General features: G+C 44.0%; 1 protein-coding gene across 3 annotated transcripts in view; it reads left to right on the top strand.

Annotated features, from left to right (window-relative positions):
• Nucleotides 1-13,613, top strand: part of SMARCD3 (SWI/SNF related, matrix associated, actin dependent regulator of chromatin, subfamily d, member 3) — a 75,472-nt gene that overhangs the window by 27,588 nt on the left and 34,271 nt on the right. For all 3 annotated transcript variants that reach the window (XM_058809334.1, XM_058809341.1, XM_058809325.1), the window contains 2 exons: nucleotides 9,209-9,420; nucleotides 12,474-12,516. In XM_058809334.1, coding sequence (XP_058665317.1) covers nucleotides 9,218-9,420; nucleotides 12,474-12,516 — 246 coding nt within the window. In that variant the 5' untranslated portion in view covers nucleotides 9,209-9,217. The remainder of the gene's footprint in view (nucleotides 1-9,208; nucleotides 9,421-12,473; nucleotides 12,517-13,613) is intronic.

Below are 13,613 nucleotides of genomic sequence, written 5' to 3'. Positions count from 1 at the left end.
TGTCCTTTGCTCTTTTGCACCTGATTCTGCTTTTGTGCTTTTCCATATTGCCAGCTTAGGTGATGACTTCTTCCTCATTTGTTCCAGGCAGAAGGGATCCCCCTGAAAGGTGAATGAATCAAAGGTTAAAAGTCTCAAGTGGGATGCTTCATTCTCTCCTTCTTGAGACCTTGATAGTTTGTTACACCTCTGGCTAGCAGTTGGGCTTTTAGAAAGGTTAAATCTCTTTCAGTTATTTATTTTTAGTATGCTTTTACTCCTGTTCAGGTTCATCAGCGTCTTGCACATCATTTTTGTGGGAAGAATTCCCCCCCCCCCCCCCCCAAAAAAGCTTCATGCTGTACTTAGTGCTTTTTTGTTGTTCCTCTGTTTTTCTACCATTTGTATGGACAAATATGGCTTTAGTCACCACATTTATGTTTATTATCTTTTTATCAATGCATTCTCTGCTCTCCAGTAATACATTTCAGGCAGTCTTTTTGACATTTCTCTAGCTGTCCAGCTGTTGCTTTATATTTTGTTGAACGAGTTACTAGTCTTGCTGCAGGTCATTACTTTCCTCAGTTTCCTCTATCCTCTAGTCCCTACCATAGGCCTCATTGCTGGCTGGATCCCTTAAATGGTTCCTGCTTGTGTCTCCCTCCCCTGCTTTTTTATTTGTTTCTTTCTGTTTTATCTTTTTCTTACTCAAACAGGTATCTGCCTGTTTAGTCTTGAGAAGGTCCGTCGTGCTGGTCTTGTCAAACCTCTTGTCCAGACATCTGTCCTCTTGTGACTGGATTGGAGGAGCCTTTGCTTGGTGCCTTGTGCTGGTGACCTTGGTTGTGTCATCTGCACACAGGAACCTGCTGAGAGGTTCATTTTCTTCTCCCGTTGTTCTGACCTTTTTCATCTGCTGCTGTGTCCTTTTCCTGTTCCCACTTTATCTTCCTTCCAAAGCCAATCTTCTTGCCTTTTATCCACCAGATACCCCTATAAAGGTCTATGTGCCTTTCTTAACTCTGGAGTCATAGCTGTATTTACAATGTACTTGCTGTCAGTTCAAATCACCTTCTCCCATAGTGATTTTGGTCTTCGTCCTCTCTGCTGTGCTTAGGAAGCTCTCTGTGGCAATATAAGTCCTTATCCATATTTATTTTCTGCTAATAGGTGTTATTTCATAGTTCCTGCTAATCTCTACAGTTTAATATTAGTTCCACTCCGAGATTGCTAATTCATACAAACCTGTATATCGCTGATGTGACTGCTTTCCTTATCCTCAGTCCTCTTTTTGTTTGGCTATCTACTTCTCAAATTTGGTCTTAGGATTTTATGGTGAATACATAAACTCTCTCATATGAAATGGCATTTACAGCTGTGAAAGAAGTGTCAGACCATGCCATCATATAAACAAATATTTAATATATATGATAACTCGTCAGTGTTAGAACAGACTAAACAACAGGTCTGATGGCTATGGTGGATCTATAACACATTTATCAGTGATTGGGGAAAAGGGGTAAACAATGAGTTTCATATATGAGTTTTGCATCTCCTGATACATCTCCTAGGGTGGATTTAAATGAAATGTCACTCTTCAGGAGAAAGGCTTGGATGTCCTGTGAGCTGCCTAGTGTCTAACTAATAAGAAATCACATCAGCTGTTAGCCTGATTGGAAGGTGGGGCAGGGAATAATGCAGAAGCAATTGTAAATCCGTGGCATATACTTACAATAATGTTTTTCTGGTTTTGCAATCTGTATGACTAAAAAGCCAAAATACTGGAAACTCAGAGGGCAGTAGTAGTGGGACACCTCTGAAGGCTTCAGTGAGGGAATAGGGGTATTTTTGGTTTTATTTATAATCTCTAAGTATAGAGACTGATTATGTAAATTGTAAAAATCTTTGTCATTGGAGGCTTTTGGGTACTGGTTAAAGAAGTAAACGTCTATTAAAGATGATGGAGATACTCATAGTACTTCTTCGAGAGGAGGAAGAACTGCATGACCTCAAGGACTCATATTTCAGTATATTATAAAAATTATGGGATGTTATTGGGAGGGGAAAAACTAAAGATATTTTCCCAAAACTGAAAGGTGTTTTTAGTTTGTGTGTTTAGTTTTCTGTTTTAGTTTTAAAACAGAAACTGTTCCTCTCACTCAGTCACAGGGTTGTAGAGATCACTACTGGCAATACTGAGGTGCAGAGATTATGGCCAGCTAACACTGGCATGGCTAGAAAAGAGCCTCATGAACTGTTTGTTTTGGACAGTTTGTTCCACTTTCTACCACAGAGCTCCCTGCATGCTTCTCTCTGCAAGGGCATCCTCAGGGAACGGGGTCTGGAATGGAGGCACTGCTTTGCTGAGCGCATGTTCCCCGCTGTGGCAAACAAGGAGGTACTTGGGGCGAGTAGGGCAGCCTGAAGAAATCAAGGAGTTTGATTGGGAAGGTAATTGCAGGGGACAGCTAGAGTGACAACCTTGTACAACGCTCAACTATGTGAGCAAGCTGCTGGTATAGATTAAAGGTTTGTCCTTTTCTAGCCATGGACTGATTTCAGACTTTCAAGTAGAAAAATGTTGATGCATAACGAAGAGAATAAAATCATTAATGCTAGTCAAGGCTTTAATTGAGATAAATGTGATTTTGTGCAATATGGGCTTGTTAAACAATGTAGGTGTGTGGATACAGTGGATCTGTGAGATGTTTGAATTGCTCTTCTCTTTCTAAAAAAAATAAAATACTGTAGGACTATGAAAATAGCCAGATGATCGTTTAGTTCATTGTCGCGCGTAGAACGGGGGCAGTGAAAGGCAGCATGGAAGTGCAGGAACAAGGCAAAACCTTGGTGATCCTTCATATGAATACTCTGATTTGGAGCTTGGGAGCTTTTTGACCCAGAGCTGCCCTCTGTGTAGTGCCTCTATGTGGATTTTATTTATGGATGTTAGTCTAGTGCCATCTTCCTGAACCCTACTAAGCTTCTAGCAGTCAGTGTTTTGTGTCAGAATTTTTTTCAGCTTATCTTGCATAAGGAATTATCTGATCCTGCCAACTGTTGTTTGATAATTGTAAGGGAAGAGACAACAAGCTCTTGACCAGCTTCTTCTTTCTACAAGCCAGTCATGGTGCTGCAGATGTCTGTTGTTCCTCTCCCTCCCAAAGCCGTACTTTTCAAGAGGCACATTCTGGTAGCTCTTCACACAAAATCCCTTCTATACATTAGTTCACAGCAGTGGTATGATGAGATGAGTGGTGGAACTCAAAGCTGGTTTGTAAGGTTTATTTGTTTCAATTCCAAAGATTTTCTTGGGTTTTTTCTTTTGGTTGCATCCAAGTGCACCACTTGAACTTGGTGGCAGATCATTCTGAACGGTGAACAGACATACATGAAATAGAACTGAACTTAATCTCATGTTCCAATTCACAGTTCTGTAAATGGAATGTTTTCCTGGTTAAAGACTTCTGGATTGTTGTGAATATTATATTAAAGTGTGTGGTACCTGGAACACTTGGACTTGCATACCGAGAGCTTTTGGGAAATGGAGGAAGGTGAATATGGTAGGAAGCAAGAACTGTGATACTGATGTTTCAGCTTACTAAACCTCTGAAAGATGCATAGACATTAAAACGGGGAACTCATGAAGTAACATCTATATTTTTAGGGAGGAGAGAAGCTTTATACCAGTTTTATTTGTTGCACTTTTAAGAGCCCATTTTGAAACAACACGTCCAGTTGGGAAACCATTGTGCAGTCAGAAACTTGTTGCCATCACACTGTATCAATCTAGTCTAAATTTCTTAAGGGTTCCATGTACTTCTAGTTACTCATTTTTACTTCTAGACAGCATCAGATATCTCCTCTTGCTTATGTTTATGCCCTATAGAAGTCATAGAATTATTTGGATTAGAAGGGACCTTAAAGATCTTCTTGTCCCACCCCTCTGCCATGGGCAGGGACACCTTCTGCTAGACCAGATTGCTCCAAGCTCCATCCAGCCTGGCTTTGAACACTTCCAGGGATGGGGCAGCCACAACCTGGGCCTCATGACCCTCATAAGTAAAGAATTTTCTTCTAATCTAAACCTACTGTCTGTCAGTATGAAGCCCTTCTCTCTTGTTCTATCATTCTGGGCCCTTTTAAACAATCTCTCTCCATTTTCCTTGGAGGGTCTTTTTAGTTAAGAAATATGCTTTTTATATACTTGGTGGTGGTGGTTATTCTCAGAATCTGTTAGTGTCTCTGTTAACAGCTGGTGACCATAAGAGCCGCCTGTGTGGTGCTGAGGTGGATGGAGTCTGTCAGGACAGGAGATTGCTGTAGGTGCAGCTCAGCACTCAGCTGCAATGCAGCAACTCCTGGCTCTCTGCTCAGTCTTTCTGAGGCCTCTTGTGGGTGTTCTTGCTTTACTTTTCTTGACACTTTCTTTTTCTTTCACCTGTAAGTTCTCCAGGTTATTTTCCTCTTACTGATATGTCCAGACAGGACTCCTTTTTTCTCCTGTGTTTTGACTGCTGTGATGCACATCCCCTGAGAAACAACTTCACAGTAGAAGAACATAGAAAAACACTGCCTTAATGTTGTCTCATTACTGCTGTCATGTGGGATCTCAGCACCTCAGGACTGATGTGCAGAGTGACCGAGACCACCCTTGGGGGGCTCGGGAGTCCTGGAATGTCGCCAGAAGCGTCTGGTGGCTGGACTTTGATCCTACAAGGGAGACAACACCTGTATGAGGATGGGAGGATTTCACTGGGGTAAATGGTGAAGGGATAAGTTAATTAGAGTGTAAGACACAGGGTTTAGGATTTCTGTACAGGGGGGTCTAAAGAAGTAAGATGGAGGAATTGGGGCGTGTCCTGTTCTTCTTCTTGGCCTCCATCTTCTGTGGTGATGTGGGCACTTTGGGATTGGTTACTACTAAAAGTGCACTGGTTAATAAGGGTAAAAGGTATTGGGGAAAATTGATAAATATTGTATACGTAATTTTGAATGTAAAGATAGGTGACTGCCCCAGGGGCTCGCAGTGTGCTCATGGCTGGTTTGCTGTGCAGACCTCTGTTGGGCTGAGAGAAAATCTTTTAGATAAACAACTAATAAACACCGAGACCGAGAAAAAACCTGAAGCCTCTTCTTGTCCTTTGAAGCGCGGGCTGTCCAAGGCCACCCCGGGCCTTTCCAGGTCATCAAAACAGCCGAGAAACCGACACTGTCAGACAGAAGTTCACTTAAGGATGCCAAAGAGGACAGAGACAGAGCTCTGATGTGAGAGGAAGTTCAGGCAAGAAGGACAGCAGGCAAGCCAAACACTGCTTAGGAAGCTGTCCGTGGACAGCAGTGAAGGGCTGTGGCAGCAGGTGTTGGGGTGGTGTTCTGCTGCACTGATGGCACTCTCAGGTTTGAACAGCTGTAGCCAGAGCACATGTATACAGGCAATTGGCAGAACTCTTGGAGACTAGTATACCTGCATGAAATGTGTGCCTTTGTGTCTTTGCCTTGATGCTGTGCTGCTCTGTTTTCTGCTTCACCTTCTCAGAGCTGTGAGAGTCATCCTTTCAGCTGGGGACAGGCTGTGGTCTTCCTCATTTCCTATGTCCAGCAGTGGCTTTGCCCTCCATCCAGTGAGGTGTTTGTGCAGAATAATACATGCAAATATAATCAATGGAGGTAAAAAGGAGATAGGACTGTGGGTACAAACAGAGATGGGTCAGGGATGGGGCTCTCAGGTAGATGATTTTCCCGGAAGGAGGATGTATCACTGCTGTTTTGCACTGCAGTGTTTCCTATGGATGCTTCTTGTTTATGATAGATTGCATCCTGCTGAGGAAGAGGGGGAGAGACAGATCCTTACCTGTAGATAGATGCACCTTCAAGATCTCTTTCAAAAGTATAAGGGTATTGGAGTACTCTTTAGTATGAAGAGTTTTCTTTTTTAATGTCACTATTGTAAAAAATTTGAAATATTGAAATCACTCTCTTGTATCACACGTGTTTGAGAGCAAAATAAGCTTTTAGGTATGGTGAGATACTGCTTGTATGTTCTTCATTTATCAAAGTTTAAATAGATAAAGCATTTCTGTATCTTGGGAGTCTGGTGGGCTTGCAGCAGGAAGACAGTTGCATAGTGAATAGTACTTTATCTATGAGTGATTTCGGAGGTAGGAACATGAGAACAGGTGAAGGAATGAGGCGGTCAAGGGATGAGATCGAATGTTCTTTTTCTAGAGCTGCCTCTCTTCTCTCATATTTGTCCTTTCTCTGTTTCTCTATTTTAGTGCTTAACGAAGGAAATTGAAGGAAGTTCAAAAACATAAGACCAAGACTGGGAGTAGATTTGGCTTGCTGACCTTGTTCTTCAAGCCCTAAGTTGTCCTTTAGAGCAGCACCAAAGTGGGCCTTCGGTTTTATCCATGTAGCCAGTCAGTCTCCATGAGAGGGCTGTGCTCAGGGTCCGGGCTCTTCTGAACGACTGTCAGCTGTCCCCAGCTGACTGACAGGCAGCAGCTGGCCCTGTGCTCTGCCCTTTGCTGGAAGGAGGCCACAGTGTGTGGCCTGACAGATGACAGATCCTAAATGCAGGCTCAAGAGAGAAGCATTTTCTGCGCTGTTTCTGTCCGCTGACTCTGCCTGGGTCAGAGGGTTGGGGCTCATACACGGGAACAGAGAGCACTGTTCTCTTCCAGCTGTTCTTGGGACTCCAGGCTTATGGCAGAAGGCATTTGGAGTTTTGCACAAAGCTGCAGTTTGGTCTGTCTGCTGCCTGCTGCTCTCTCACACCTGCCATTGCTTTCTTACATGGACACTTGCTGAATTCACCTGCTTGGGTTCTTGTGCTGGTGACTCTCCTCCCTCCTGCCTTGCTTCTCTGTCCGTACCAGTTATAGCCCATATTGGTTCTTTGCTGATCATCCATTCCTCTCCTTTCTCCAGTCTCCTTTATAGGTACAAGCATCAAGAATATCTCAGACTTGTGGTGATCAGGGACGACCCTGAGCTGGGGCTTTGGGAGCTATAGTGGCTTTGGATGGTTAATTTGGAGATGTGGGTCCAAATTATTTTTAGAACTATGTTTTATTATAATACATATATAAATATTTAGAAATCATAGAAATTATGATATAAAGATGATGTAAACTTTTAAAAATAATGATATATGTTGACTGTATACTAAATATTTTCTTCCCAGTGGACTGGTTTGCATGCCCTCAGGGGTGCACAGATCTCATTTTGGAGTCCAGTGGTGTATTTCTCCCAAGTACTTCGCAGTGTGCAGCTATTGAGCCAAGTGTGTCTTCTGTGTTGTTAGCACCCTGTTGGAAGAGGGTTCCACAGGCTGATACCCGCAGTGTGACAAACTCACCCCTCCAGTGGTCTGTGAGCCTGGCCCCTCTGCTGATGGCCAGGGTTTGCTATTTTGGCAGGGGCCGTGATCACTCAATACCTGACTGTGCTCCCCAGGCCACGCATGATTCTGCAGAGCTCTGGCAAATGCCCCTTTGGATCACCTCTTTCCAGATGAAAAGTCACAACGTATTTATTTACCTTTACTTCCCTGGATGCAGTTCCATATGCTAAGAATTTCTGTGCCATTCGCTGTCCTTGTTTCAGCTCTGCTCTGCTATCACTGAGCTTCAGGAGCCAGGGCTGCCCACAGACCTTCATTTGTGGACACACCATGGCCATGGCGCACTGATATCCCCTGTTCCCTCCACTCTTATTTCTTTTCTTTGTGATTTTTTTGACCTCTAGTAACCAGTGAACCAATATTTTCTGGAAGTGTCTGTTTAAACAAGGTTCTGCTGGACAGCAGCTTAGGGCCCATTGCTTTTTCTGTGATTCTTGGATTGTTTTTTCCCCTTTTGTAATTCAGTTCAATATGCCTTGAACTACATTTGCATCTTCCTTTTAAGCCTTCATTCTATCTCATAAAGTCCTTCTGCAGTTCTTGAAGCTGGCCTTCGTCCTTGTCAACATGAATAACTTAGCATTACCAACAAACTTCTTTGATTCATTGGTTTTTCCTGGCTTTTTTGGTTCTTTTTTCCACAGGTTGTTTTAAATATGCTGAAAAGGAGACATCCCAGTAGAAGTTTACATGTGCCTTTCTTTTGTTTTCAGAACCAATCACTTTTGCCTCATTTCTGTCCTTTAATCAATTGTTTATCCATAATGGATGTCAGTGCCTCTTGGTTTCCTTAAAAGACTTTGTAGAGGGACTTGGCTTTCAGAGGACTTTTGCTGTATAGTTATTCTTATTTTCATCCTGGTTCAAATGCCTAGAGAGTATGTGTGTCTATATTTTTGTGTATATGTGGACATATATATATATTGATAATTCTCAGATGAGACTAATCTCATCTCTCTGTTTTGAATTGCATTTTACAGGCAGTCATTATTTTACTGGTGGTTTTCTTTGATGGCTATAAGCTTTTAGAATGCAGAATTGGATTTACTGGGTGTCTTGTGCAGCATTAAGCTTGTGATTTGACCCAGTGTCTCTCAAGAGCATGCAGAAGACAACATAAATGCCAGGGCTTTAGAATGCCTACAGGGGCTGTTGACAAACTACCACATCCATTTCTTTTTTTTTTTTCTTTTAAAGGCTTGATCAGAGACATGACCTTTTTTATAAAGGATTTGTGTTGCATTATGAGCTTACACTGCTCTCTGGTGTGGGCGAAGTAGAAGGCTCTCAATGGGAAATGTTTATCCTGGTGCTTTGCCTGTGCTGGTTTCTGTCTGCCACTGCTCAGATCTGCCTGCTCGGCAGTGCAGCACATGCAGCAGGAGCATGCTCGCAGCAGCAGTGAGCTGCACCACTGTGGTGCTGCTCGGCAGTGCAGCGCATGCAGCTGAGTGTGCTCGCAGCAGCAGTGAGCTGCACCAGTGCTGACTGCGTGGCACTGCCATGGGCTGTTCCCATCCAGGCTGAAGGTAGAGCTTTCAGGTGTAACCTGGTCTGGATATGCTATTGACCACTGAGTGTTTTCCCAAGCCTAGTATTTTGCCTCCCTGTTTCCTGTCTACTTTATCCCTGAATACCTCTTCATGATATCCAAGATACACCAGTCACAGAGCTCGCGTGCCTTGTATTGCTGCTTGGTGCTCATCGGGGTGGTCAGACGGGGAATCTGCTGGGGCCTGTGTTGCATCGTGTACAAATGTCTTGGCAGCTGCAGAAAGGGGAACCAAGCTGGCTTTTCTTTGTGTTTTGCTTTTCCTCCAGCGCCCTGGGATGCCATCAGGAGCTCGAATGCCCCATCAGGGGGCTCCCATGGGTCCTCCAGGCCCCCCGTATGTCGGAAGCCCCTCGGTGCGACCTGGGATGCCCCAGACTGTGATGGAAACAACAAGAAAACGCACTGCACCACAGCAGGTCCAGCAGCAGCAGGTGCAGCAGCAGGTGCAGCAGCAAGCTACTCAGAACCGGGCTAGGAGGTGAGTGTTCTGGAAAGAAAACACAGCAGGACAATTTGAAGAGACAAAGATGGTACCTGTTTAGCAGTAGATATGACTTTTAAGAACAAATAAGACAGAAGATCTATGTACTGACAGTTTTTTTAAGCAGGAAAAACATTAGTAAGTTTTACCTTTTTTTTGTTTGTGAATGGTCTTCAACAAACCAACCTTTAATAATGTCTGGTTTTGTAGCTATTCTGCTTTTATTTCGCAGGTTTGAATTCAGGCCATGAATTTGTTGAGTATGTTTAGCCTTTAGAATTAAAGAACAGTTCTTTTCTAATATAGTACAATTACTGTATTATTTGTTGCCTGTTCTGTATAGTTGCTCTGATTTCTGACTAACCTAATAGTTTGTAAATGACACAAGTAGAAAAAACTTTGGTTTGTCATGTGAATGCTTGTACTATGGTCACTCAGAAGAGAGGTCATAAAACTTGCAGTTTTCCCAAATGTTTTTACATACAAAGTAAATAAATATGCACTGGAAGTATTTCATAAAATTAGAGGGATTTCTGTGTGGAACTTTCTTTTTGAAATATGCCCACCTTGCACATTGTTGAATACATTCTCTCTTAAGTAGGTTAACTAATTTCTTTTTGCAGCACATTAGACCTCTTCAGTTTTGAGTGTTGAGTGGGGTCCACACGCACATAGGGTGTAGTCATCTGTGTGGGCTACCTTTTGCAGAATCACTATAGATGTATATACAGCTTCAGGCAGTGTGCTGGTGGTGTCAGGGAATCCAGCTGTAGGTAAAACATGACTCCCTGAGCTGAGTTCCTCAGGAGCCCTGCTCTGTCCAGGTTATATACCTTGGATCAGCAAGCCAGATTTGGGAATGCTTGTGTCTGGGATGCATCTGGAAAGGACGCTGATCTTGAGACTATTAACACATTACAATTGAAAAAGGTTGAACACAGAAGGAATGTGTGTGAGTGCAGCACATGAGCACAAGCAGTGCATGTACTTCTTGGAGACCTTTCCCAGCAGCAGCCAAAATGCACATTCTGTAGCACCTCCCAGGAGGTTCTCCAAGAAACTGCATGAAATAATGCCCATGCTTCAGGTCCTAGGGTGGATATAACCTGACAAATTGCCCCTGCTGGATAATTAAGGTAAACTTTAGTCACTAACTAGTTGCCAGGCAGCATTAGAGGGCCGTATTTGATAAAAGTTGGTGGCTTGACTCACAGAAAAAAGTTCCCCTCCCCTGTTCTTAACTTCAGTGTTTCTAGTTTGAGAGCCAGCAGTGATCTCCACTGCCTTGAGTCCAGTTCACAGCAGTGCTGCCTGGGTATTCGGAGAGTTTCTCTGTTTCTTCTGCTGTGCCTTCCCTTCAACTAATGTGTTGATTGTTTTCCCTTTTTTCATTTCCACCTCCCTGTGGTTTTCCATTATGTGTTTTTCAGGCACACTTTTCTGGCACCTTGGGTCCAATTCTGGGGGGAAAATCAGTTCCGTGTTTTCTAGCACGGGCCAAGAAAGTTGCCCTTGTCCTTTCTTGGCAGGTTCGGTGGAGACAAAAATCTCATTTCTGTAAGAGATTATTGAATAACTGGTTGAGATCCAGATTCTTAGGGGATGTTGCTTTGTTTTTTTCTTGTTTTTTATTTGCAAGCCTATGGGGTTGTTGCAGGTTCATGCATATCCCAATCCCTTTGGGAGGCTGGGGCTTGCTCAGCCTTTGCTTCCAGATTCAGTGAAGTGTTTCAGTGCAGATTTCTTTCTGTGAGCGGTGGAAGGTGTTGGAGTTTCACACCATGTGACATTCCATTCCCATTATTCCTACCCTTGTAAAAGGGACGTTGTACACCTGTTGGGTGTAACTGAACTTTCTGTCCACTGTACCTCCAGGCACAAAGAGTTCCTCAGCCTTGGCTTATGTGGGCATGGGGAAGAGTCTCAAGAATCTGGTGTTTCAGCCCTGGCTCATTATTAACAAATGTAGGAAGAGACCATGCCACATCAATGTGTGGAAACTGCTTTTACGTGGACACGGCTGATGACAGACTTGCAGTGTGAAAAGGAGGGGGGGGTCCTTGTGAAATGGCAGAGTGGCAGCAGCTGGTTTGCTTTCTCTCATTTGTCCCTCGCAGAGGGAGTGATTAATCTCCTGCTTAAGATAAAGGCCTTGCAAGTTAAAGAGATGGGACCTGAATTCCCTCTTGGCCCCTGTTAGAGGAAGCTGGGTGGCAGGTTTGGTGGGCGTGATCAGTTCTTAGAATCTGAAGACAGTCTTCCTGACAGCAGCATTTCTCAGGCACACACAAATTTGTGTTTATGTACACGAGTACAAGTCTATTTTTAAAAGCATAGCTATAGAAATGTGCCTATGTATGGGTATGGACACAGTATGTATACACACTGCAGGCACACATACATCTTCCCACATCTGTGTTCATAAAGATGAAGAAATGTGGCAATGTAAGGTCTTCCACCTTTATCCATCACTCATGCATATATGATAAGTAAAACAAGTGTGTATGTACATATGAAGGAAGGATGTGAATATGCGTGTGTTTTCATACATCATATGAAATACACACACATGTATGTGTCTTCTTCAGCACTTAATTTTGGGCATGATGGAATAAATGCGTGTTGTCCGTTTGAACAAGTTGATGTGCCATTTGCAGGCTCTCAGCCACTCAGATGTGCACACCGTAGGTGTGTCTGTGCACGCCACATGTGAGACTATGCTCTGCACGCTTATTTGTGCCCAGGAGCAGTGTGTGCACATGCACTTGCATGTGTTGCTGCCCTGCACCACACAAGATGCTGTGATCAAAGAACTTACAGACTTCTTTCCAGGATGCATAACAGACAGCCCTGATTTGTTCTTACCTAACTGCCTCCCCAGGCTGCTGAGAGAAGGGGTACAAGGTCCTGGGCATGGGTGAGACCCTTTTGCTGATGCATGCACAGCTGTGCACCAGCATGTGGAGATGTCAGGATAATTTAGCAGGTGGCCTCGTTACTCCTAGATCTGTCACCATGGTAACGTGTTTTTTTCTTTAAAAAATGTACAGTGCCAAGAGGAGGAAGATGGCTGACAAAATTCTCCCTCAGAGGGTGAGTCGCTTTCATTTCCTATTCCCTTCACAATCAGTTCAGCATCTTAGTGTAATTAGAGGAATTTTAGAAAATTCTTTCACTTTTTGTTTAAAAATCTAATTAAAAAGTAAGTAGGCAGTGGGTGCAAGTGGAGAGCAGGCTGGGCTGGGGGCTGGGAGCGGAGCTGCCCGGCCTGCGCGGCCTCGCGCCTGGGTTAGCCGAGCCAGCACTGCCGCTTGCTGGAGGCTCCGCGGCGCTGGGCTGCCAGCGCGGCCCTCGGGGCTCCGCACGGCTCCTGCTCCTTGCTGAGCCTGCCCAAAACCCGCTCCAAGTGTGGCTGTACCTCCGGGGCTGGGCGCACGCTCAGGTCTCTGGCCCAGTGCAGCTGCCAGGTTATGATTTTTATGGTTGTGTCACCATAGGGCTGAAGTGAACCTGTGTAAACAACAGAGTCCGAGGGGTCGGTATTGTCTGAAGAGTTACTAATTCTTTTATCCCTGGGGATATGTCTGGCTTTTGGTGTCTGCCTATGTTTGATCCTCAGTGCTTACATCTTCTACTTCCTTTCTAAACATTGGGATTTCTCTCTGCTCTCCTCTCTCATTTTTCCCATACTTTTCTTTTTCTTTGTCCTCTTCAGTACAGTTCACAAGAAACTGCTTGGTCCCTAAAGGCTTCAAAATACATAGCCTTGTCACATCCTAATCTAAGTTGCTTTGACTTCTGGTGCTTTTTCTGGGCTCAGAATCCCTTGGACAGGTGTGTCCTTTTCCTCCATATCCTTTTCAAGTTTTCAAGCTCCACTGCTAAAGTGAGCCCGCTTGCTGGCACGCTCCAAAGTCACTTCTGTGACATTTCACAGGTGCCTACTACCAGCCATCCAAAGAGGTGAGCCCACTTTGGTACTCCTGATGTTATGCTATCACTTCTTGTCTTGTTACTCCTGCCACTTTCTGAAAGCAGAGCCTTTCATATGTAAGCCATTAGATCTCTTATGTTGCTGTCTTGAAGGGACTAAGCTACCATTAAACCCAGACCTTTGAACCACTTGCAGCCTCCCTGCTAATTATGTTGAAGCCTCATTCCTGCTCTGCTGGTGGTCTGTACCTTTTTTA

Source organism: Ammospiza caudacuta, chromosome 1, assembly GCF_027887145.1.
Source record: "Ammospiza caudacuta isolate bAmmCau1 chromosome 1, bAmmCau1.pri, whole genome shotgun sequence".
In the NCBI taxonomy this organism is placed as follows: Eukaryota; Metazoa; Chordata; class Aves; order Passeriformes; family Passerellidae; genus Ammospiza; species Ammospiza caudacuta.
This window is presented reverse-complemented; position numbering and strand designations above follow the sequence as displayed.